This window comes from Hirundo rustica, chromosome 3 (assembly GCF_015227805.2).
Source record: "Hirundo rustica isolate bHirRus1 chromosome 3, bHirRus1.pri.v3, whole genome shotgun sequence".
Classification (NCBI taxonomy): Eukaryota; Metazoa; Chordata; class Aves; order Passeriformes; family Hirundinidae; genus Hirundo; species Hirundo rustica.
The window spans coordinates 111417379-111441381 of NC_053452.1; the positions used below are offsets into that span (position 1 = coordinate 111417379).

General features: G+C 44.4%; 4 protein-coding genes across 4 annotated transcripts; all 4 read left to right on the forward strand.

The window, feature by feature from the left end:
* The first annotated feature begins 325 nt into the window (after positions 1-325).
* LOC120750638 (taste receptor type 2 member 9-like) lies at positions 326-1279 on the forward strand. The gene has a single exon (XM_040059540.1). The coding sequence runs from the start codon at positions 326-328 to the stop codon at positions 1277-1279; it is 954 nt and encodes a 317-aa protein (XP_039915474.1).
* Positions 1280-11049: 9770 nt separating this feature from the next.
* LOC120750667 (taste receptor type 2 member 7-like) lies at positions 11050-12003 on the forward strand. Its single transcript, XM_040059591.1, has one exon. It carries the CDS (start codon positions 11050-11052, stop codon positions 12001-12003), a length of 954 nt encoding a protein of 317 aa, XP_039915525.1.
* Positions 12004-15277: 3274 nt separating this feature from the next.
* Positions 15278-16231, forward strand: LOC120750605 (taste receptor type 2 member 40-like). The gene has a single exon (XM_040059478.1). The coding sequence runs from the start codon at positions 15278-15280 to the stop codon at positions 16229-16231; it is 954 nt and encodes a 317-aa protein (XP_039915412.1).
* A 4814-nt stretch (positions 16232-21045) lies between these two features.
* LOC120750938 (taste receptor type 2 member 40-like) lies at positions 21046-22008 on the forward strand. Its single transcript, XM_040060098.1, has one exon. It carries the CDS (start codon positions 21046-21048, stop codon positions 22006-22008), a length of 963 nt encoding a protein of 320 aa, XP_039916032.1.
* The last annotated feature ends 1995 nt before the right edge of the window (positions 22009-24003 follow it).

Consider the following 24003-nt stretch of genomic DNA (forward strand, 5'->3'; position numbering starts at 1 on the left):
AGAAACTCTCAACAATCTCCACTGCAGAAAAACACCTCTGCTGTTTGTGTCATCCAACACAGCCCCACTGAACCCACATTCAAATCGTCAAGAGTGACACTGGTCCCGGGTAAGAGGATACTCAGCACATTTACATCCCTGCACCTGCCCTGCTCCCCAAAGCAGCGGCACCAAAATCCCCCCCAGCACCACCAGCAGCAGCAGCTCTATAAAGCTCCTCTGGCTCCTCATCCCTGACACTCCACCAACAGCAGGCACTGCCCTGCCTCAGGCACTGCTGCCACAGCCCCCTTGGCCAGCACAGCTCTGCTCCCCAGCTCGCAGCATGGAAGCTTGTCACTCTCCACAGCAACACAATGTCACCTCATATGGGGCCACAACTGTGGCCATCATCACCCTGGAGGTGTTTGCTGGAACATGGATAAATGCTTTCATCGTTTCTGTGCTTTGCATTGGCTGGGTCAAAAAGAAGACCCTAAACTCAAATGAGAAGATCTTACTGCTGCTGGGTTGCTCCAGGATTTCCTATTTGTGCTTCTCGTGGGTAAATAACTTCCTTTTAAGAATTTCTCCCAATTACCTTTATGTTCACACCATACTTCAACTACTTGCATCTTTTACAACCTTTTTAAATTATTCCAACTTGTGGTTTTCAGCCTGTCTTTGTGTTTTTTATTGCATAAAAATTGCTAATTTCAGGAACAGCTTCTTCATCTACCTGAAAGTAAAAATTGACAGGATGGTGCCCTGGCTTTTGTTGGGGTCAGTGCTTTCAGCCTTGGCTATGAGTATCATTATCTATGACATCACTGAAACTGCACAGAGGAACAACCACACTTTCAACTGCCTTGGAAATATTTGGGAAGAAACTATCAAAATGGATAAGCATTTTTTCTATTCTTTCTTTCTTGCTGGCTTTGAATTTGCTGCTTCATTCCTGGCAGTCATCTTTTCTGCTCTTTTCCTTCTCTTTTCTCTCTGGAGACACAAACGCAAGATGGAGACAAACTCCATGAAGGACCTCAGCACAGAAGCCCACATCAGAGCCATGAAATCAATTCTCTCCTTCTTAGTGATGTACAGCATCAACTTTGTATGTTTGATCTTGACAATAATTTATACCATGAAGAATGAAAATATCATGACACTTCTTACATCCATGTATCTGTATGCTTTTCCAGGTGTTCATTCCTTTATTCTGATTTTCAGCAATCCCAAGCTGGAAAAGGCACTGCTAAAGATTCTCTCCTGTGTGAAGTACAAGTTTTTAATGAAGTAGGAGCTGTGATAGAAGTGGGAGCCTGTGCAAAATGTTGATCTTTCACTGTAGAAAAGAAATAATTGAATTTCTAATGCAGCTCTCCAGGCATTGTAGATGATACTGATGTTCACTCTTCAACATCTAGGTTAAGAAAATGTGATTCATATTTATTGAGCTAAATTACTGAGAGTTAAATGCATTGTTATTGTATTTAGATTTAGTGAAATCTTTGAGATATATTTTTGTTATTAACAAAGTCATTTAGCCCTGATTGCAAGAATGAGGCCTAACCCACTGTGGGCTGAAGGGATTAATGTGAACATGAGAGCTTGATGGTGGGGTGATGGATTATAAGGCAGAGCCCCTTTACCTCTGCCTGAGCCAGGTGGAAGAGGGATGATGCTCATTAAATGTTCAGTCCCTGCCCAACTCTCACAGTGTTTGCAATCAGTACCCTTGGTACCCCTCCTTTCCATATCAGCTGGCTGCCCACCCCCATTTACAATGGCAGCAATAGGGGAGTTTGACTGCAGCCTCACCTGCACTCCTCCCAAAAGTATAGATTTGGCACTTGACATCCTCCCTGGCAGAGGATGAGAATATGACCCGCACTGTGCAGGACAACGGGATTGCTTTGCTCTCCTCCCCAAAGCAGGGAACACCTCTTTGTTAAGATTGGCTCTTCTGACACTGTCCGACTGTAGCCTGGTGAAATTCTGTTTATAGGTCTAACTGATGGTAAACTTGAGCCTCATGAATTACCCATTGCTGGTTTTAAAAAAATATATATTTAGAGGTGATCCAGTGAGTTCATTTATTAGTGGCAATTCCAAATTTGTATTTCTACAATAAAATGCATTATTTGTGATTCTGTTACTGTGAAAGTTCTTACTGAACATGACAAGATTTACCTGTTGAATTTGTGATAAACAGAAATTAAGCTGAGCTGCAGCCAGGCCCTTTGATCTCTGAGGGCCTGCAAGGGGTTTGCTTTCTGCCAAATGTCCATACTCTTAATGGAACAGGAAAATATGCAACACTGGTACACAAACCAGCTGCAATAAAAGGACTGACAATACGCAAACCTGCCACAAATGCTTCGGAATTCACTGAATGAAATGGTTGCCGTAAAAAAAAAAATCTCTATTTTGTTTTACTTTTCTTTCTGCTGTGACCCTGTGCTGTGTGATATATTATGGGCTGTATCACAGTCTGGCAGGGGCTGATAGCTCTGTGTGAACATGCTGACCCCTGTCACTCACCAGAGGTGGTCACTGATGCACAAACAGTGAGGCACGAACGGCCCAGGGAGCGCAGGGGGTGCAGAGCCCCTTGCCACGCCAGCCCTGCATGTCCTCTCTGTCCCACTGCCTGCAAGGACAGGATTCCCTGCTCTGTGTCACTGCTCTCCTGACCTGCTTGGACTTTGTGATGAGATTGCCTTTTCCCACTGCACTCTGGCTCAGTGAAACACCCAAGTAACAGGCTTTGCCCTTGATCAGGGAAGCAGCTTGAGGAGGAAGGAATGGAGGTGACAATGTGCTAAAGTGTTGACTGCAACCCCTACTCAATTTGCCCCTTTGATGCTGTGGGAGAGGAGGTGGAGGAGTTGAGGATGAGGGAGTGAAGTTGAACCTGGGATGAAAGGATGGTGGAGGCAGGTTCTGGCTTTCCATTTGTTTCTCATCATCCTTCTGTACTTTTAATAGGCAATAAATTAAATTCCTTTTCCCCATGTCAGCTCTGGGTTGTCTCTGAGAGAAATGAGTGAGTGATCTCCCTGCCTTTCTCTCGATCTGTCAACTTTTTTGTCCTATATTTCACCCCTCCTTATGTGTGACTGAGAAGAAACAGATGGGTGGAGGGCTGACTGCTTCCTAAGGTCATCCTATCACAGCAGGTGAAACATGAAAGAGTTCCAGCATGAACACAGAGGAACCTGAATTGGTAGCTTGTATCACCAGCTCAGGTCCAGAGGCAGATCTTAGGCATCTCTTCTGGACACAACTCCCCAGTGAGTCCTTGAAAGGACAGAACAACCACAGCTCCTTTCTTCCCCTCCTGCTGCTCATGCACTTTATCCTTTAAACTGATGGTCCCAACCACTTTCACAGGAAGGCCCTGGAAGAGCCATTTTATTCCCTACATCCAGTGCAGCATCATCCCTCAAAACCTCACATGCCACAAGACTCAGCAAACAAAACCAGCACCTTGCATGTGTTACCACACAAAACACCACAGCCCCAGCAAACCACACTGCAGATCCCATTTCCATTTCTGTGAAATCCCTGAGAATGTGACACCCAGCACAGAATCCTTGTCCTGTGCACCAGCCCCACTCAGCTGACACTGAAGAAAACAGAGTGTCCATCAGCACAGCCCCACTGCACAGCCCATGGGGACAGATGCAGGCCCAGCCTGGAGAAGCTGACACATGAGAGATGTCACAAGTAAATGGGAATGGCTGCCCAGTGCTGACACAGTATGGAAAACTGCTCTGGGTTACTGTAATGGTTTTAATTCCGAAAACTGGGCAGAAACACCAGTTAATGTAGTGGTTTCACATTTGCTAAATTCTGGTTGCCAAATTTAATGTAGTGGTCTTAGTATTTATTCTTTTTCTGTGGGAGAGAGATTAGGAGAAGAACAAAGCAGGCCCAATCTTAAAAATGACAAATAGTTTCATTAACATACAGAAAAAAAAATGGAAAAAGAAAGTTGGGAAAAAAATCTAAAACAAAATTGAATGAAACTCCAACAACACTCTTCCCTCCCCTTACAAAATGTTAACTTTCCTACAAAACAATGTAAAGAGACAAAACTTGTTATTTTCAGTCAGTTTCACCATTTGAAAATAGTCTTTTACCAATCTTTAGGAGAGGAGTCTCTCTTACAGTCATGGATCTCACTAACAACCTAGAACAGTTCTCTTGTGGGTTTTTTAACTGTCACAAAAGCAGCTGCTCGGGGAAACCTGCTTTTGTGACCCCTCCCATTAGCAGTTTCCCAAGCTGCTTACGGGTCATGGTTCTTATGTGTGTCAGTTTTTAAAGATTAATAACTATAAAGGCAAAGGATTTTTCATCTCAAGGCACAGAGATACCTTCTCACTTCTTCACTGGTGCAGAGGACTTCTCATCTCTATCTCTGTTCATGCATCTTATGGGATTAATATCACTTAGTCTATCACAAAGAACTTTGTTCAAATCCACACATAAATCTAAACAATCTTCTCCCCAAATGCAGATCTTTCCCATGATTTAAAGGGACAACCTCCATATGAAGTTCATTTCCATGGCTCAATAAGGATGGAATGACAAACTCCTCAACCCCCCTGTCCCAACAGTCTTTTCACTCTTGCTCTACTGACTTCATTCTGTGTCTTCTCTATGTTCACTCTGTCCCTTTCTTTTCTCTCTCAGGGAAGGGTTAGGCTTTGGAAGCTTCATTTTGCCAGGAAAGGGTTAAATCTGCCCAGAGTCTTTTCTCTCTCACTGCAGCTCATGGTGTTAGATTTTCAAGGCCATGCTGGTGTGGAAGGGAAGAACTTAAGCAGAAACATCAGAGATCAGAGCACTCAGCCAGTCCAGAATCAAAAAAATCAGGCAGGATCAGAAATGCCTTTTTGGCCCACTCCTCGGTGTAAATCGGGGTGGCCTCAGCCTAAATGGTGCCCATAGCTCTTATCAGGGGCCTGCCAGAGATCCCTCCCAGCTCCTGGGAAGTTTAGAGAAAGTAGTTGTTGTAAAGCAGCAACCTCTCCGCCCCTCCAGCCGGGGGCCGATGGAATCCAGCTAAGCCTCGGGCCAGCTCCCCCCAAAAGGGGGGAAGAGCAGCAGGCCCAGCTCGATGTTACCTGTCACTCTCTCTGGTCAAAAGGAAAAGGGCTGACCTGCAGGAAATCAAGGGGTTTTATATGGTACTTCCCAAAGTCGTAACTGACATTTTTCAGCACTCAAAACAGATGCCAATATTCTAACTAACCCTCTGATAGGTCCCTGTCCTTTCTAAAGCTATTCCCAGGTCCCGACCCAGAAAATCATTCTGCATTCCTCTATAACTAAAAAATTGTGCTGGCTTGAAGGTAAAACCAGCGAGAGACTCCAAGTCAGAAAAAACAATTTAATAGGAGAGAAAAAAAAAGTAAAATAAAATAAAATAAAATAAAATAAAATAAAATAAAATAAAACAAAACACATGCAATGGTACAAAAAATCACTGACAGAGTCAGAATACAACCTGAAACCGTGGTGGTAGCAGTCCAGATGAAGTGGTCTTGTTGAAGCAGAGTTCTTGCAGAAAGGTCAGGTGGCTCTTGTCCTCTGGGAATCCAGTGGGTAAGGCTGCCTGTGCTGTCCCAAGGCCCAGATTATATCCAGGTGGGAATGCTTGGCTCCTCCCTCTGGGCGGAGCATCTCACAATGGGCTGATATCATTTTATCAGTTTTGTAATGGGTCCTTGATTGCCCATTAAACAGAGATAGCTCCTGGAGGGAGTTACTTATGAGTCATGCAGCAGGGCATTGATGGGCCATTAACAGAAGATAGTCTGGAGGGAGGGGCAAGGGAAACAGTGCACAACTTCGTTTCAACATTTCATGTAGATGGTGATAGAATACATACTTTGGGCACATTTTACATTGTAACCTAGGACAAAAATTAAACTGGGCTAACCCATGACAGTTAGATTCCAAGGCTTCATGATAGAGAAGTGAAACAGCTAAAATATTGATGAGCAAAGGGACAGCTCAGAAACAGTTCTACAGCAGAAACAAGGGCATTAACATAAAAAAACTTAACAGGAGATGAATAAAAGCAGCCTGGAGAGCTGGACAAAACCAGGCTATTCCTTATGCAAGAAATACTGGGCTACTGTTGTCCTAGCTTGAAAGACAGGTCTCTGCCAGGGAAAGACAAAGCCTCCCTTGGAATGGAGAATGTAACCCCTGGCCATCCCTCCTAATTATTATAGCTTTGAAATTAAAGGGGCTCTCAGGCAAAGGTATGGGGATAGGAATAATTGTTCTTTACTAGAATGTATAACAAAGTGTAGTGGTTTCACGTTCACTAAATTCTGGTCTTAGTACTCACTCTTTTTCTGTGGGAGAGGGACTAGGAGAAAAACAAAGCAGGCTCAAACTTAAAAATGAACAAATAGTTTTATTAACACACACTAAAAGAATAGAAAAAGAAAGTTGGAAAAAATCCGAAAACAGAATGAAACTTCAAAAACATTCTTCCATCCCCTTACAAACTGTTCACTTTCTTACAACACAACATAAAGAGACAAAACTTGTAATTTTCAGTCAGTGTCACTATCTGACAATAGTCTTTCATCAATTCTTTAGGGGAAGAGTGTCTCTTAGAGTCATGGATCCCACTGACAACCTAGAACGGCTCTCTTGTGGGTTTTTTAACTGTCACAAAAACAACTGCCCAGAGAAACCTGCCTTTGTGACCCCTCCCATTAGCAGGTGCCCAGGCTGCTATGGGTCATGGGTCTTAGACTTTTGCATACTGGGGTGTCACCTTTTAAAGATGAATAACTCCAAAGCAAAGGATTCTTCATCTCAAGGTACAGAGATATCTTCTCACTTCTTCAGTGGTGCAGAGGGCTTCTCATCTTTATCTCTGTTCAAGCATCTTTTAGGAATAATATAACTTAGTCTATCACAAACACCTTTGCTCAAATCCACACACAAATCAAAACAATCATCTCCTCAAATGCTTATCTTTCTCATGATCTAAATGGAATGATCTAAATATAGAGTTCATTTTCATGGCTCAAGTAGGAATGGAACAACCAACTCTTCAACCTTTTGTCCCAATAGTCTTTTCACTCTCACTCCACTGACTTCATGCTGGTATTTTTTTCTTTATGTTCACTCTGTCCTTTCTTACTCTCTCAGAGAAGGGCCAAGCTCTGGAAGCTTCATGTTGCCAGGAAAGGGTTAAATCTGCCCAAAGTCTTTGTCTCTCCCTCTGTAGCTCTTGGTGTTAGATGTTCAAGACCGTGCTGGTGAGGGAGGAAGAACTCACACAGAAACATCAGAGATCAGAGCACCCGGGCAGTCCGGAATCACATAAAGACCAGGCAGGATCATAAATGCCTTCTTAGCCCACTCCTTGGTGTAAATCGGGGCAGCCTCAGCCTAAATGGTGCCCATACCTCTTATCAGGGGCCCAGCAGAGATCTCTCCCTGCTCTAGGGAAGTTTAGAGAAAGTAGTTGTTGTAAAGCAGCAACCTCTCCTTCCCCCCCACCACCCAGGAGCTGATGGAATCCGGCCAGGCCTCAGGCCAGTTCCCCCCAAAACGGGGGGAGCAGCAGGCCCAACTCGATGTTACCTGTCTCTCTCTAGCCAAAGGAAAGAAGGAAAAAGACCCACTTACAGGAAATCAAGGGGTTTTATATGGTACTTCCCAAAGTCGTAGCTAACAATTTTCAGTGGTCAAAACAGATGCCAATATTCCACCTAACCCTCTGATAGGACCCTGTCCTTTCTAAAGCAATTCCCAGGTCCTGACATGGAGAATTATTCTACATTCTTCTATAACTAAAAGAACCAAACTGTACTAACCCATGACACAAGGCAAACAAAACAACTACAGCATTAATATCAAAACAGAACCAGGAACCTCATGACAGGCAGGATGGAGGAGAGGCTTTGCTTCACAAAACCCCACAGCAGTCTGATCTCAGTGCCCCTGCAGGACTCTGAAGAGCAGGAGTGGCAGGAACGAGCAGGAGTCCCAGGCTGGTGGATGAGATGTATCAGAGGTTCCACAGTGGTAGCTGGAACTGTGGGATGTCTCAGCGGGGCAGCGAAAAAAAAGAGCCCAGAATTCCTGGTCACACGAGCAGATTGTGGCTGATCTCCAGGATGGCTCTAGTGATGACAGTGACTTCTCCCTGCAGTAAGCAACAGCTCGACTGTGCTCCTTCTGATCCTGAGAGTGAGAGAGCTGCACTGCACCCAGCCCCATCCTGCCCCCAAAAGTCCCGGTATCTTCCCCCTCTGAGAGAAATTCCCAGAGACCAAAAGAGGTGTAGGCAGGTGCTAGACTCCTCTCCTTTGGCCACTTCTTTGATTTCCTTAAGTATCTACAAGTACTCAGCAGTAGTTTCCTAGCAACTCATGGGAAAAAAAATTCTGTAAGGAAAAAAGAAACAAATCTAACCCCCAACAACTGTTTGCATTGCAAGAGATCCTTCACATCATTTAGTTCCACACCCCCAGCCATGGTGAGATATAGTGGTGGTAAATCTCCCTTTGCAGGAGCAGTTTCTTAGAGGATTCCTCTCCAGTACTCAATGACATCTACATCCTTCTGTTAACAGCACAAGCCCTGTCTACACTCTTGCTAAGGTTGGGTTAGATCAGCAATAAATACCAATAAGAAAGCATCACTTTGATAGGGATTCTCTCAGTTCATCTTCAGACCCTCTGTAACTGAAAAAACTGATATTCTCCTTCCTTATATATATGCAGAGGGGAAGAAGAAAACAAAACCAAAACAAAGCAACAGCAACAGAAAACCAACAGAAAAAAAACAAACACCAAAACAAACAAAAAACCCCCACCCCAAAACAAAGAAAAATATCAAAACTCCAAAGCTTAACTATCTTATCTCTTCTTTCAGCAAACCCAGCACACCTGGGCATAAAGCACAGAAGAAGCCATGAGAAGAAACAAACAAGCTTAAAGCATCGCCCTGCACTCCCTGAACAAGACCAACTATCAAACGCAACAATATTTTTTGCATTACTGCATCCAAACCAAGCTGCTTTGGATTGATGCTTTCTAGGCAATACGATGAATACAGGATGGTGAAAATCTCACTTGAACTTTTATGAAAAGACTACAAACTATTTGAGTAATTGATTTCCTGGGAAGGTATGACAGACAGCGTTTTCGTCTTGGGTTGCAATATGTAACCAAAGATGTATCTTCTATTTTCCAACCCTTGAAACTGGTTGAGGAGGTGTTTTATCTCTTGTATAACCCATTCCTCATAACTCTGGGTAGGGATGGGGTGGGTGTCTTCTGTTAATGGGCCAGCTGTTAAAACCAGGTGGGGCAGTGTTCTTATCTCTTCCATGACCCATCCTCCCTCCAGGGAGATATCTTCTGTTTATGGGCCAGTAAGGCTCATCATATGACTGATATAATTGCATCATCCCAATTTGAGATGCTCCACCCAGAGGGGGTTGCCAACCCTTTCTACCTACATAAAAACTGGGAGTCAGAAACACCATGGCAGCCAGTTTTTTCCACTGGATTTCCCAGCGGAAGACCAGACCCATCTTGCCACCACTGGACTCTTCTACGGGGTCATCTCTACTCCAACAGAACCACATCTATTACTCCATGTAGATTTATTTGGACTGCTTCCAACATCCTGACCAACAAGGTGTCAGGTAGTACTCTGACTCTGTCAGGGTTTCTAGGATGTTTGTTTGTTTGCTTGTTTTTTTGTACTACTACATTTGTATTTTTAATATTCCTAGTAAAGAACTGTTATTCCTACTCCCATATCTTTGCCTGAAAGCCCCTAATTGCAAAATTATAATAATTTGGAGGGAGGGTTTTACATTCTCCATTCCAAGGGAAGCTCCAGCTTTCCCTGGCAGAAACACCGGTGTTTCCAAGACCAAGACAGTTTTGTGGTTGGGGTGAACTCCAGGGCATAGGTAAAAATATTTCCATGTTCCAATGATGTGGCAATGGCCATTGCAAAAACATGATATGATTATTTACCTGACGTAGTGCTGGCAGTTATATCCTGTTGAATGAAAAAGGGCATCAGCATTCTGAAGAGAGAAAATGCTGGTAGCTCATTTCCTGTAGCCATCAGTCTCTGGGAATTTCATTTTTCGTGGTTCCTCCACAGCATCAGATGAGACCTCCTTGGTTACTTGTGCTCCTGATGTGCAAGGTCCTGCCCTAACCCAATGTGCCAGGTCCTGCCCTAACTCAAAGGGCATGGACAGTCCATGCCCTACAGAGCTCTACACGACTTGCCACTTAAAAACCTCACAGCTTTTAGGATCTACATTAATTTGGAAGTTTTAGGGCACTGCAGTATGGGGGAAACTCAGCATGGCACCATCCTAAAAAGCCTTCACTTTCCCAAGCCTTCCCTTTCCCAAGCACATGCCACAGGGATTTGTCCCAATTTTTACCTTCTTTCCTCCATATGCTCCAAATTAAAGCTGTATAAAATTCCAGGTGTATTTTGGTGCTTACTGTCACCTGCCCCACACTGTGACTCTTTACTTACTCTTAAGGCAATATCATCGGTAAAGCAAACATGGATTTCAATGCCTTTGAAGGACCCAAATAAACTCCACTTTTCCAGCATCCAGGTTCAATTTTGCAGCTCCCAGACTCTCAGATTCTGCGTGATCATCAGAGGTGACCAAAGGACAGAATAAGCAAGATCCTGAGGCCTGACACTGATCAAACAGGGATTAGTCAAAAATGCACAAAAACATCTCTGCTGTTTGTGCTACTCAACACAGCCCCCCTGAACCCACATTCAAATAGTCAAGAGTGACACTGGCCCCGGGTAAGAGGATACCCAGCACATTTACATCCCTGCACCTGCCCTGCTCCCCAGAGCAGCAGCACCAAAATCCCCCCCAGCACCACCAGCAGCAGCAGCTCTATAAAGCTCCTCTTGCTCCTCATCCCTGACACTCCACCAACAGCAGGCACTGCCCTGCCTCAGGCACTGCTGCCACAGCCCCCTTGGCCAGCACAGCTCTGCTCCCCAGCTCGCAGCATGGAAGCTTGTCACTCTCCACAGTTATACAATGTCACCTCCTATGGGGCCACAACTTTGGCCATCACCACCCTGGAGGTGTTTGCTGGCATGTGGATAAATGCTTTCATAGTTTCTGTGCTTTGCATTGGCTGGATCAAAAAGAAAACCCTAAACTCAAATGAGAAGATCTTACTGCTGTTGGGATTCTCCAGGTTTTGCTTTTTGTGCTTCTCATGGATATATGCCTTTCTCTCAGAAATTTATCCCTATTGCCTTCAGGTTCATCCCATATTTCAACTACTTCAAAGTGCTTGTTCCATTTTTAGTTGTTCCAGCTTGTTGGTTTCCGCCTGTCTTTGTGTTTTTTACTGCATAAAAATTGCCAATTTCAGGAACAGCTTCTTCATCTACCTGAAAGTAAAGATTGATAGGATGGTGTCATGGCTTTTGTTCGGGTCAGTGATTTTCTCCCTGATTGTTGGAATTCTTGTTTACAACACTGTTGATAAAGCTGTCTGTAAAAACCACGACATCACCTGCCTTGGTAATTCTTGGAAAGAAACTGTCGGAACAGAGGAACATTTTTACCTGATTGTTTTTCTTATTGGCTTTTTACATACCACATCATTCATGGTGGTCATCTTTTCTGCTCTTTTTCTTCTCTTTTCTCTCTGGAGACACAAGTGCAAGATGCAGACAAACTCCATGAAGGACCTCAGCACGGAAGCCCACACCAAAGCCATGAAATCAATTCTCTCCTTCTTAGTGATGTACAGCATCAACTTTGTATCTTTGATCTTGAGTCTAGTTTATTCAACAAAGTACACTAGTCAGGCGATATTTACTGTTTACATAATTCAGCATGCTTATCCTGGTATCCATTCACTTATTCTGATTTTCAGCAATCCCAAGCTGGAAAAGGCACTGCTAAAGATTCTCTCCTGTGTGAAGTGCAAGTTTTTCATGAAGTAGGAACTATGATAAAAGTGGGAGCCTGTGCAAAATGTTGATCTTTCACTGTAGAAAAGAAGTAATTGAATTTCTAATGCAGCTCTCCAGGCATTGTAGATGATACTGATGTTCACTCTTCAACATCTAGGTTAAGAAAATGTGATTCATATTTATTGAGCTAAATTACTGAGAGTTAAATGCATTGTTATTGTATTTAGATTTAGTGAAATCTTTGAGATATATTTTTGTTATTAACAAAGTCATTTAGCCCTGATTGCAAGAATGAGGCCTAACCCACTGTGGGCTGAAGGGATTAATGTGAACATGAGAGCCTGATGGTGGGGTGATGGATTATCAGGCAGAGCCCCTTTACCTGTGCCTGAGCCAGGTGGAAGAGGGAATGATGCTCATTAAATGTTCAGTCCCTGCCCAACTCTCACAGCGTTTGCAATCAGCACCCTTGGTACCCCTCCTTTCCATATCAGCTGGCTGCCCACCCCCATTTACAATGGCAGCAATAGGGGAGTTTGACTGCAGCCTCACCTGCACTCCTCCCAAAAGTATAGATTTGGCACTTGACATCCTCCCTGGCAGAGGATGAGAATATGACTCGCACTGTGCAGGACAACGGGATTGCTTTGCTCTCCTCCCCAAAGCAGGGAACACCTCTTTGTTAAGATTGGCTCTTCTGACACTGCCCGACTGTAGCCTGGTGAAATTCTGTTTATAGGTCTAACTGATGGTAAACTTGAGCCTCATGAATTACCCATTGCTGGTTTTCCTTTTTAATATATTTAGAGGTAATCCTCTGAGTGTATTTATTAGTGGCAATTCCAAATTTGTATTTCTACAATAAAATGCATTATTTGTGATTCTGTTACTGTGAAAGTTCTTACTGAACATGACAAGATTTACATGTTGAATTTGTGATAATCAGAAATTAAGCTGAGCTGCACCCCGGCCCTTTGATCTCTGAGGAACAGCAAGGGTTTTATTTTCTGCCAAATGTCCATATTCTTAATGGAACAGGAAAATATGCAACACTGGTACACAAACCAGCTGCAAAAAAAGGACTGACAATACGCAAACCTGCCACAAATGTTTTGGTATTCACTGAATGAAATGGCTGCAATAAACAAATATATCTCTATTTTGGTTTAGCTTTCTTTCTGCTGTGACCCTGTGCTGTGTGATATATTATGGGCTGTATCACAGTCTGGCAGGGGCTGATAGCTCTGTGTGAACATGCTGACCCCTGTCACTCACCAGAGGTGGTCACTGATGCACAAACAGTGAGGCACGAACGGCCCAGGGAGCGCAGGGGGTGCAGAGCCCTCTTGCCACGCCAGCCCTGCGTGTCCTCTCTGTCCCACTGCCTGCAAGGACAGGATTCCCTGCTCTGTGTCACTGCTCTCCTGACCTGCTTGGACTTTGTGATGAGATTGCCTTTTCCCAGTGCACTCTGGCTCAGTGAAACACCCAAGTAACAGGCTTTGCCCTTGATCAGGGAAGCAGCTTGAGGAGGAAGGAATGGAGGTGACAATGTGCAGAAGTGTTGACAGCAACCCTTACTTGCCCCTTTGATGTTGTGGTGGTGGAGATGGAGGAGCTGAGGATGGAGTGAAGTTGAGCCTAGGATGAAAAAGCTGTGGATGCAGTGCAATCTAGTTTTCTATTTCTTCCTCATTATACTACTCTATTTTCTATTGTCGAATAAATTAAATTCATTTTCCCAATGTCAAATATATTTCTTCTTGACAGGAACTGGCGAGTGATCTCCCTGCCTTTATATTCACCCATGAGATTTTCCTGTTTTTCACCCCTGTCCTGCCTGTGGATGAGAGAGAAGGAACTGCTGGGTGGAGGTCGGGCTTCTGCACATAGTCATCCCATCATAGCAGGTGAAATGTGAAAGAGTTCCAGTATATTTAAAGTAGAACCTGAATTGGTGGCTTCTATCACCAGCTCAGGTCCCTGTCCTGTGTTATCAGCCCCACTTAACTGGCACTGGGGGGTTCAGGGTGTCCATCAGCAGAGTCCCACTGCACAGCCCATGAGGACAGATGCAGGATGTGCCCAGCCTGGAGAAGCTGACATGAGAGATGTCAGAAGTCATTGGAAATGTCTCCCAGTGTTGGCATGATATGGAAAACTGCTCTGGGTCACATTCCAAATCTTTATGATTGCGAAAAAAAGTGCAATTAGTAGGCTGTGATATGAATATTCACGTAATATACTGCTGGCACTTATATCCCACAGAAAATATGGTTATCATCATTCTGAAGAGAGAAAATGCTGATGGCCCATTTCCTGTAGCCATACAGCTCTTTCTTGGGGTTTCATTTTTCCTAGTTCCTCCACAGCATCAAATGAGATCACCTTGGTTACTGTCGTCCTGATGTGCAAGGCCCAATGTGCCAGGTCCTGCCCTAACCCAAAGGGCATGGACAGTCCATGTCCTACAGAGCTCTACACAACTTGCCTCTTAAAAAACTCACAGCTTTTAGTATCTACATTAATTTAGAAGCTTTAGGGCACTGCAGTGTGGGGGAAACAGCATGGCACCATCCTAAAAGCCTTCACTTTCCCAAGCACATGAGATTGGAACCCTGGCATAGGGACTTGTCCCAATTTTTACCCTTTTCTTCCATATGCTCCAAATTAAAGCTGTAAAAAAATTCCAGGTTTACTTTCGGTGTCTCCTGTCACCAGTCCCACTATGTGCCTCGTTACTTACTCTTAAGGCAATGCCATTGGTAAAGCAAACATGGATTTTTAATGCCTTTGAAGGATCCAAATAAACTCCACTCTTTCAGCATCTTGGTTGAACATTGCAGCTCCCAGATTCTCAGACTCAAAAGGACCATTCTCTGCTAAGCACAGCCAGGACTCTGCATGTTCATCAGAGGTGACAAAAGGACAGAAGAACCCAGGTCCTGAAGCCTGACACTGAGCAAACAGGGATCAGTTTCTAAAGCAAAACACGCTCCACTGCAGAAAAACATCTCCGCTGTTTGTGTTACCCAACACAGCCCCCCTGAATCCACATTCAAATAGTCAAGAGTGACACTGGCCCTGGGTAAGAGGATACCCAGCACATTTACATCCCTGCACCTGCCCTGCTCCCCAGAGCAGCAGCACCAAAATCCCCCCCAGCAGCAGCAGCAGCAGCAGCTCTATAAAGCTCCTCTTGCTCCTCATCCCTGACACTCCACCAACAGCAGGCACTGCCCTGCCTCAGGCACTGCTGCCACAGCCCCCTTGGCCAGCACAGCTCTGCTCCCCAGCTCGCAGCATGGAAGCTTGTCACTCTCCACAGCAACACAATGTCACCTCATATGGGGCCACAACTGTGGCCATCACCACCCTGGAGGCGTTTGCTGGCATGTGGATTAATGCTTTCATAGTTTCTGTGCTTTGCTTTGGCTGGGTCAAAAAGAAAACCATGAACTCAAATGAGAAGATCTTGCTGCTGCTGAGCTGCTCCAGGATTTCTTATTTGTGCTTCTCATGGTTATATTGCTCCCTTTCAATAACTTATCCCAATTACCTTTACATTCAGCTCACATTTCAGCTAATTGTATTTTTTCAAAGCTTTTTTAATTGTTCCAACTTGTGGGTTTCAGCCTGTCTTTGTGGTTTTTATTGCATAAAAATTGCCAATTTCAGGAACAGCTTCTTCATCTACCTGAAAGTAAAAGCTGACAAGATTGTACCCTGGCTTTTGTTGATATCAGTGCTTTCAGCCTTGTCTATTGGCATCATTGCCTATGACCTGGCCGATACAAAGCTAAGTAACAACCGCAGTTCCACTGGACAAGGAAATTTTTCAACAGTGAGTGACAAAATGGATGAAAATTTTTTCCAGATATATTTTATCTATGGCTTTGGAATTGTCACTTCTTTCACAGCAGTCATCTGTTCTGCCCTTCTCCTTCTCTTTTCTCTCTGGAGACACAAACGCAAGATGCAGAAAAACTCCACGAACAGCCCCAGCATGGATGCCCACATCAAAGCCATGAAATCGATTCTCTCCTTCTTTATAATGTATAGTTTTAACTTCATATTTTTGATGTTGTCATTAATTCCTTCAAGAAAGGAAGAAAATTACATGGCGTTTCTTAGTTTACTATTTCTGTTTGCTTTTCCAGGTGTTCATTCCCTTATTCTGATTTTCAGCAATCCCAAGCTGGAGAAGACACTGATAGGGATTCTATCCTGCGTCAAGTGCAAGGATTGCATGAGATAGGAACTGTAATAAAAGCTGGAGCCCACTCAAAATCTTGATATTTCACTATAAGACAAAAGTGAGATTATCTAGAGATAAACTGCAACTCTCTGGCCAGTGTAGATGATACAGATGTTCTCTCTTTACCACCAAAGTTAATAATAAATCATTCAAATTCTTTGGGCTAAATTAGTATGACTTACATTATTGCTTGTATTTCATTTTAGTAATTCCTTGAGTTCAATTCTTGTCAATAACAACTTTATTTAGACCTGGTACATGAGCTGGATGCAAAGGGGCAATAAGAGTACTGCAAACCTGCCTCAAATGCTTTGGCATTTGCTGGTTGAAAAAGGACTGAACTCAGCATCAGGTTTATTTGTATTTGGGTTTACATTTCTTTCTGCTGTGTGTCTGTTTTTTGCAATATTATCCCTTGTAACACTGGGTGAGGTGGCTGTACCTTGGAGAACTGCAGTCTGAGGAGCCCCCATATTGGAGACATCTGTTCCTGAAGGACTGCAGCCCATGGGTGGGATCCACACTTGAGAAGATAAGAAAGCGTGAAGAGGAAGGACTGAAGGAGACAACTTGTTATGAACTGACTGTGACCCTCATTCCCTGTCCCCGTGTTCTGTTGTGGGGACGAGGTGGAGAAGCTGGGAATGAAGGAGAGAATTTTGGTCTGTGGGGAAGAAGGGGTGAAGGGAAGGAGTTCTAGTTTTGTGTTTGTTCCTCATCACTCTACTCCATTATCAATAGGCAGGAAATTAAATACATTTTCCCGCATTCGAGTGTGTTTTCTCCATGACAGTAACTGATGAGTGATGTCCTTGTTCTTATCTCAACACATGAGCTTTTCTGTCTTCTTTTCCGCCCCTGCCCTGTTGTGCAATGAGAGTAAAGGAGCAACTTGGTGGGGGCCTGGCACCTACCCAAGGCCAACCAACCACAGCAGGTTCTCGGAACATGAAATAATTCCAGCACGAACAGAGCAGAGCCTGATTTGTTCATTTCTGTCACCAGCTTGGGCACAGAAGGGTATCTGACCCCATGCCAGGTGCCAAGGGTGCGTTTTCCATGCATCTCAGAAGGGTTTGTTTGGCCTCCTGTTCTCCCAGACAAAAATATCTGTTAGGCATGGAGCCCAAACTCCAGAGGCCTCCAGAAGCTCTGCAGAATTCAGAGGTACCAAAATACTCTCCAGGACATCACCTGACATGTAGCATCAGGTCTGCTGGACATGGGTTCTTTCCATATGAATCTGTCAGCAACGTCTCTGCTGAACTTTGAGAAAAACCTTTCATGCACCTCTACAGAGGGTTTCTCAGACCTTTCCCCTCAATAAAGCCGAGGTGTCCGTCTTATAGGGCAACTGCGCAAAGACTCCAGAGTTTCTCTGCACTCTCTCTCTCAGAAGTCAACACAGCGAATGAATTTCTGCTCTAGAAACACAGGTGGCACCAAGCTGCTAATTTCAAAAAGATGAACTGAAGGTGAAAAAGCTTGGTTTGTGTGCCTTTTCTTCTAAGGTTGCATTTCCAAGGCTATTCCGTTCCGTCTTTCTCTATTCTCCACCCCCCCCCCCCCAAAAAAAAAAAAAAAAAAAAAAAAAAAGAAGAAGAAGAAGAAAGGAAAAAGAAAAAGAAAAAAAAAAAAAACCCCACAGGGGAAGAATTCATGACCAAGTGCAAGTGGTCTTGAATTTGGTGAGACTGAATAAAACTGGGATAGTGGAAGTTGATGCTGCCCATGGCATGGGTTTGGAATGAGATGATCTTTAAGGCTTCATCCAGCTCAAACCATTCATGGGTTCTATAGCTAGGCTTACACTCTTTTCTGGCCTTTCCTGTCAAGTCTTGGTCTGTCTGTGTCAGCAGTATGGATGCGGAGCTAAAGCCCAGGATCTTCTGGAGACAGTATTCCCCTGAGTGGAGACATTAAAGGGGCTGGGGGCACTGCTGAAAACAAGGCAGCACTGCAACACTCTTCGAAATCAGAGCGACATGAAAGAAGTGTTGAGCACCTGTTCCCTGTTGCTGGGCCAGGAGTGAGAGTTATGGCCTGTTAGACCCACGTGTCCAGAGAATGCACATTATCAACATCTCCCCTTCAGCCAGAAGAAGCAACTGCAGCCCACGACCAAATAAAGAGAGAGGCACCAGCAGAAACTACCAAAGATACATGACACATTACTGTTCTCCCTTTTTTTCCTGTATTCGTTTTGAGCAGAGATTGTGCAGTTCTCCTGAAAGCAGGGTGTGGGTTTCTCTCAAGCTCTTATTTTGGGAGTTCCCAGTCTTCATCTGTCTGGTCTAAGGGCGATTCCTCTCTCTGGGACTGTCCTGTGGCAGCTCCTGCTCTCCACCTGTACAGCACAGACACAGCTGCACTCACAGGGGCCCATCTGCAGGGTCAGAGGTTTTGTCTTGGTCTGGTCAAACCTTGCTGCCATCAACGAGAAAACACCACAGTGTATCCAGCATGGTGCAGCCCAAACCTCCCCTCACAGGGACCCCCCCCAGGGCCCCAGCACTGCCTGGATCCAGACATGGACATTCCAAGTGGAAATCTTGCCCAAGAAAAGACAAACCTTTTCCTCCTCCTGCTTGGTTCTGATTTTGCAGGCACTTAGGATTCAGGAATCTCTGTCAGAAACACCATCCAATATCAGGAAAACGCCTTTTTTTTTTTTTTTTTTAAATAAAGCAGCTCTGTCCTATCAGTGAAATACTGTTCCAGCTGAGAGCAGGGAGTAAAGCCAGCAGTTCCACACAGATGAGCTGCTGCACCATGTCATATGTTTTGTGTATCATTTAGGATTCCCCATGTCATAGAAGGAGAAGGAAACAGATGATGGAGAGATAAGAAGTTTGGCCTTTCCATCAAGCTCTGATGGAAACAATTCAGTCTGTGTGCAGTGTGATTCAGATCCCAATACAGCTGTGTGTTCATCCAGATGCATAAACACCAGGGTCTTCTGTCACCTGAGTTACACAAGGGCATCTGAAATGTGCACATGGGTTGTTAGATTGTGTTGGTTTAACATGGCTGGTGGAAACACAATTGGCGCTGGGTGCCAATTTTAGTCAGTAATATTGAATGTGGACCGTTCTGTTAGAGATGCCGGCCACATAATTTTAGAGATTGAAGAAGAGAATCTTTGTTTTATACTAGTCTTAATTTTATGCTGTCTTTGTGAGAGATGAGACCCCACGTTAGGCATCAATAAAATATGTATTTTCCTGGTTTAGGGCAAATATGGGAGAAAGCCTCTGAATAGGGTCCCTCTGGGGAGCAAATCCAAACCCTTCCCCTGATTAGGTCTTGGAAAGTACTTCGTTGGAGAAAATAGAAAAACTATTTATTTAACAAGCAAAGTGCCCACAAGCACACAGATTGAATAATATGAAACAATAAAACCTTTTGTGGCTCTGAAGTGAGATGGCAAATTCAGAAAGTCCTTGCCATGGGTTAGCTCAGCTTGCTCAGGCTCTTATCAGTCCCTCCAGAGTTCCATGCCACCGTGGGCACCAGGTGCTGAGCTCCCGGTGTTCCTCTGGGGTTTTCAGTCCAGAGCAGGTTTAAACAGTCCCAAGAAAAAGGAAACAAATAAACAAAACTCCCCAAAACACCCAATAACAACAACAAAAGAAACAGTCCAGGGAACTTCTCTGCCCTAACTAGCGAAAACTAACTAAAAGCAAAAAGATCTCTGTGCTGCAGTCGGTCTGAGCCTCAGCTGAACACCCAGAGCTCCAGAGCAAGAATGCACAAGAGTGAAAGCTGTTTCCAAAACAAACTCCATGCTTTATCTTGCTCCCCACTTCACTCTCAAAACCTGTCTTAAAGGTACAGAACACAATATACAGCACAAACAGAACAGACAATTGGGCATACAAGCATCATGAATTCCTGCGAGGACATAGGTACAATCTCGTCCTTCTTGAGATGCTGGAGGGGATTGATAGGAAGCAGAAGCAGACACATATTTCAAGTACTGATCCATGTTTGAAAATCCAGCTTTGGAGATTCTGATATTTTTTTAAGGCCCCAGACTCCTCAAGCAGAGCTGAGCCCAAACCCCAGCCACAGAATGGTCCTGCTGGAGTAACGTTTTCAATTCAGGCCCCTGTACAGGCACAGTCCCAGCACAGACACTGCATCTTCAGACCTGTTGTAATACATATAACTTCTTTTTTCATCACAAACCTTTGGTGAGAAGAGAAAAGAAAGAAGTAAACAAAACCCAAAAATCCTCAACCATGTTATCTGTTCTGTCACCAAAACCAGAGGAAAATCAAATTAAAGCATCAAGCAGACAAGAGGCATGATCAAGAAATCAAAATTTTCTTCAGGAAATCCTCTGCCCTCTATTGATATCACAACCTAGCACAGGAAATACTAGTTTTGAGTGAATATATTCAAAACCAACTTGGTCATCAAAGGTGACACACAGGACACAAGCACTCAGGTCCTGAAGCTGACACTCATCAAACAGGGATTAGTCAAAAAACCACAACACTCCCTATTGCAGAAAACCACCTCCGCTGTTTGTGTTACCCAACACAGCCCCCCTGAACCCACATTCAAATAGTCAAGAGTGACACTGGCCCCGGGTAAGAGGATACTCAGCACATTTACATCCCTGCACCTGCCCTGCTCCCCAGAGCAGCGGCACCAAAATCCCCCCCAGCACCAGCAGCAGCAGCAGCTCTATAAAGCTCCTCTTGCTCCTCATCCCTGACACTCCACCAACAGCAGGCACTGCCCTGCCTCAGGCACTGCTGCCACAGCCCCCTTGGCCAGCACAGCTCTGCTCCCCAGCTCGCAGCATGGAAGCTTGTTACTCTCCACAGCAACACAATGTCACCTCATATGGGGCCACAACTGTGGCCATCACCACCCTGGAGGCGTTTGCTGGCATGTGGATAAATGCTTTCATCGTTTCTGTGCTTTGCATTGGCTGGATCAAAAAGAAAACCCTGAACTCAAATGAGAAGATCTTGCTGCTGTTGGGATGCTCCAGGTTTTGTTCTTTGTGGTTCTCATGGGCATATTCATTTCTTTCATTTATTTATCCTAATTACCTTTATGTTCACCCCAGACTTCAACTAGCTTTATTTTTTCAAGCATTTTTTACTCATTGCAACTTGTGGTTTTCTGCCTGTCTTTGTGCTTTTTATTGTGTAAAAATTGCCAATTTCAGGAACAGCTTCTTCATCTACCTGAAAGTAAAAATTGACAGGATGGTGCCCTGGCTCTTCTTGGGGTCAGGGATTCTATCTCTGGCTATCGGCATCATTGCCTATGACGTTGCTGATAAACCGCACTGCAATAACCTCAATTCCACCGGACAAGGAAATTTTGGGAGTGCAAATATTAAAATGGATACATATTTTTTCCCTTCTTTTTTTCTCACTGGCTTTGAATATGCTGCTTCATTCATGGCAGTCATCTTTGCTGCTGTTTTCCTTCTCTTTTCTCTCTGGAGACACAAATGCAAGATGCAGACAAACTCCATGAAGGACCTCAGCATGGAAGCCCACATCAGAGCAATGAAATCTATTTTCTCCTTCTTAGTGATGTACAGCATCAACTTTGTATGTTTGGTGTTAAAAATGGTTTATGTGACAAAGAAGGGAAGTTACATGACATTTCTCATTGTAGTATTTCAGTACACTTTTCCGAGTCTTCACTCCCTTATTCTGATTTTCAGCAATCCCAAATTAGAAAAGACACTGCTAAAGATTCTTCCTTTAGATAGAAGTGTGAAGCGCAAGGTTTGTATGAGTTAGGAACTGCAATAAAATCTGGAGTTTATGCAAAATGGTAATATTTCTTTATAGAAAACAAGTAGTTTGATCCTGCAACTCTCCAAGCACTGTAGATGATATAAATGTTCTCATCACTGAGATTAAGAATAAATCATTCAAATACTATGAACTAAATTAATGTGACATATTTTTTCAACCGTAATTTCATTTAGTGATTTCTTTGAATTTAATTAATGTCAATAACAAATTTATTTGGACCTGGTACAGGGGCTGGCTGTAAAGGGGCAACAATTCTGCAAACCTGCCACAAATGCTCTGGCATTTTCTGATTGAAACAGCTGAAATTAACTGAAAGTTTTATCTCTATTTTGGTTTACCTTTCTTTCTGCTGTGGCTCTGTGCTATGTGATATATTATGGGCTGTATCACAGTCTGGCAGGGGCTGATAGCTCTGTGTGAACATGCTGACCCCTGTCACTCACCAGAGGTGGTCACTGATGCACAAACAGTGAGGCACGAACGGCCCAGGGAGCTCAGGGGGTGTAGAGCCCCCTTGCCACGCCAGCCCTGCGTGTCTTCTCTGTCCCACTGCCTGAAAGGACAGGATTCCCTGCTCTGTGTCACTGCTCTCCTGACCTGCTTGGACTTTGTGATGAGATTGCCTTTTCCCAGTGCACTCTGGCTCAGTGGAACACCCAGGTTTTGTTCTGGATCAAGGGAACAGCATGAGAAGACAGTGGAGGATGCAACTCAATATGAGCTGACTGCACCTCCATTTTCCTTCTCCCTGTGCTGCTGTGGTGGAGATGGAGGAGCTGGGGATGAAGGAGTGAAGTTGAACCTGGATGGTGGAGACAGTGGGTTCCAGTTTGTATTTGTTTCTCACCATCCTACTGTACTTTCAGTAGGTAAATAAATTAATTTTCTGCACATCAAGTCTGTTTTGTCTGTGACAGTGATTGGTGAGTGATTTCACTGTCTTTATCTCAATCCATCAGCTTTTCCATCCTATTTTCCACGCCCTGTGTATGGGTGACAGTGAAGGAGCAGGTGGGTGCGGGCTGCACCCTAAAGTCAACACTCCTCAGCAGGTGAAACATGAAAGAGTTCCAGCATGAACACAGCAGAACCTGGTTTGGTCACTTCTATCCCCAGCTCAGGTCTAGAGACACATCTTAAGTGTCTCTTCTGGACACATCCCCCCAGTGAAAGTCCTTGAAAGGACAGGAACAACCACACCTCCCTTCTTCCCCTCCTGCTGCTCATGCACTTTATCCTTTAAAATGATGGTCTCCCAAACACTTTCACAAAAAAAACTTGGAAATCTGTGTCTGGTTCTGTCCCTGCACCGGGTGGGAGCTGACGTCCGGCTAGCTCTGGTCAGCACAGCCACAGAAGTTCCCAGTTCGGATAGGCATGCAGGCTATTACCTGCTGGATCGGCTTCTCAGCGGCAGCTGGACCCAATAGTGTCGTGACAGCAATGGCAGCAGAAGAAAAGATTGACTCTCAGCTTTGCAAGTTAAAAGACGTTTATTCAGGCCGGGCTGTGGGAAGTCCGCAGCTGGTCCAAACCTCAGGCCAGAGAGGCCAGAGACCAAGAGCAGAGAGAGCAAGAATCTCCCTCCTCCACCTTATAAGCGGGGGAGGGGTTCAAGGGAGGTTACAACAAGACAACAAATCAGGGGATCCGGGGATAACAAGGTGTGCCTTCGACACAAGCCTCGGACCAACCACCTCCAGAGGAAAAGAATTTCCCCCAGGCTACCTATCACCTGAAGCCCTCTCCCTGAGATTTCGCAACCTGGGGGGGCTCCTCAAAGTGATAGACAGGCTGCCCTAGAGCAGGGGGGGGCAGAGGGGATGGACACAGATAGGTGAGGGGTGGGAGGACTGATACAAAACACCTTATTATACAGAAAACACAAAAGGGTTACAGAATTGGGGATACAGTGAAATGAACCATAACATAAACTTCTTATAAAAACCTAACAAAACACAGAAATCCATCTTATTC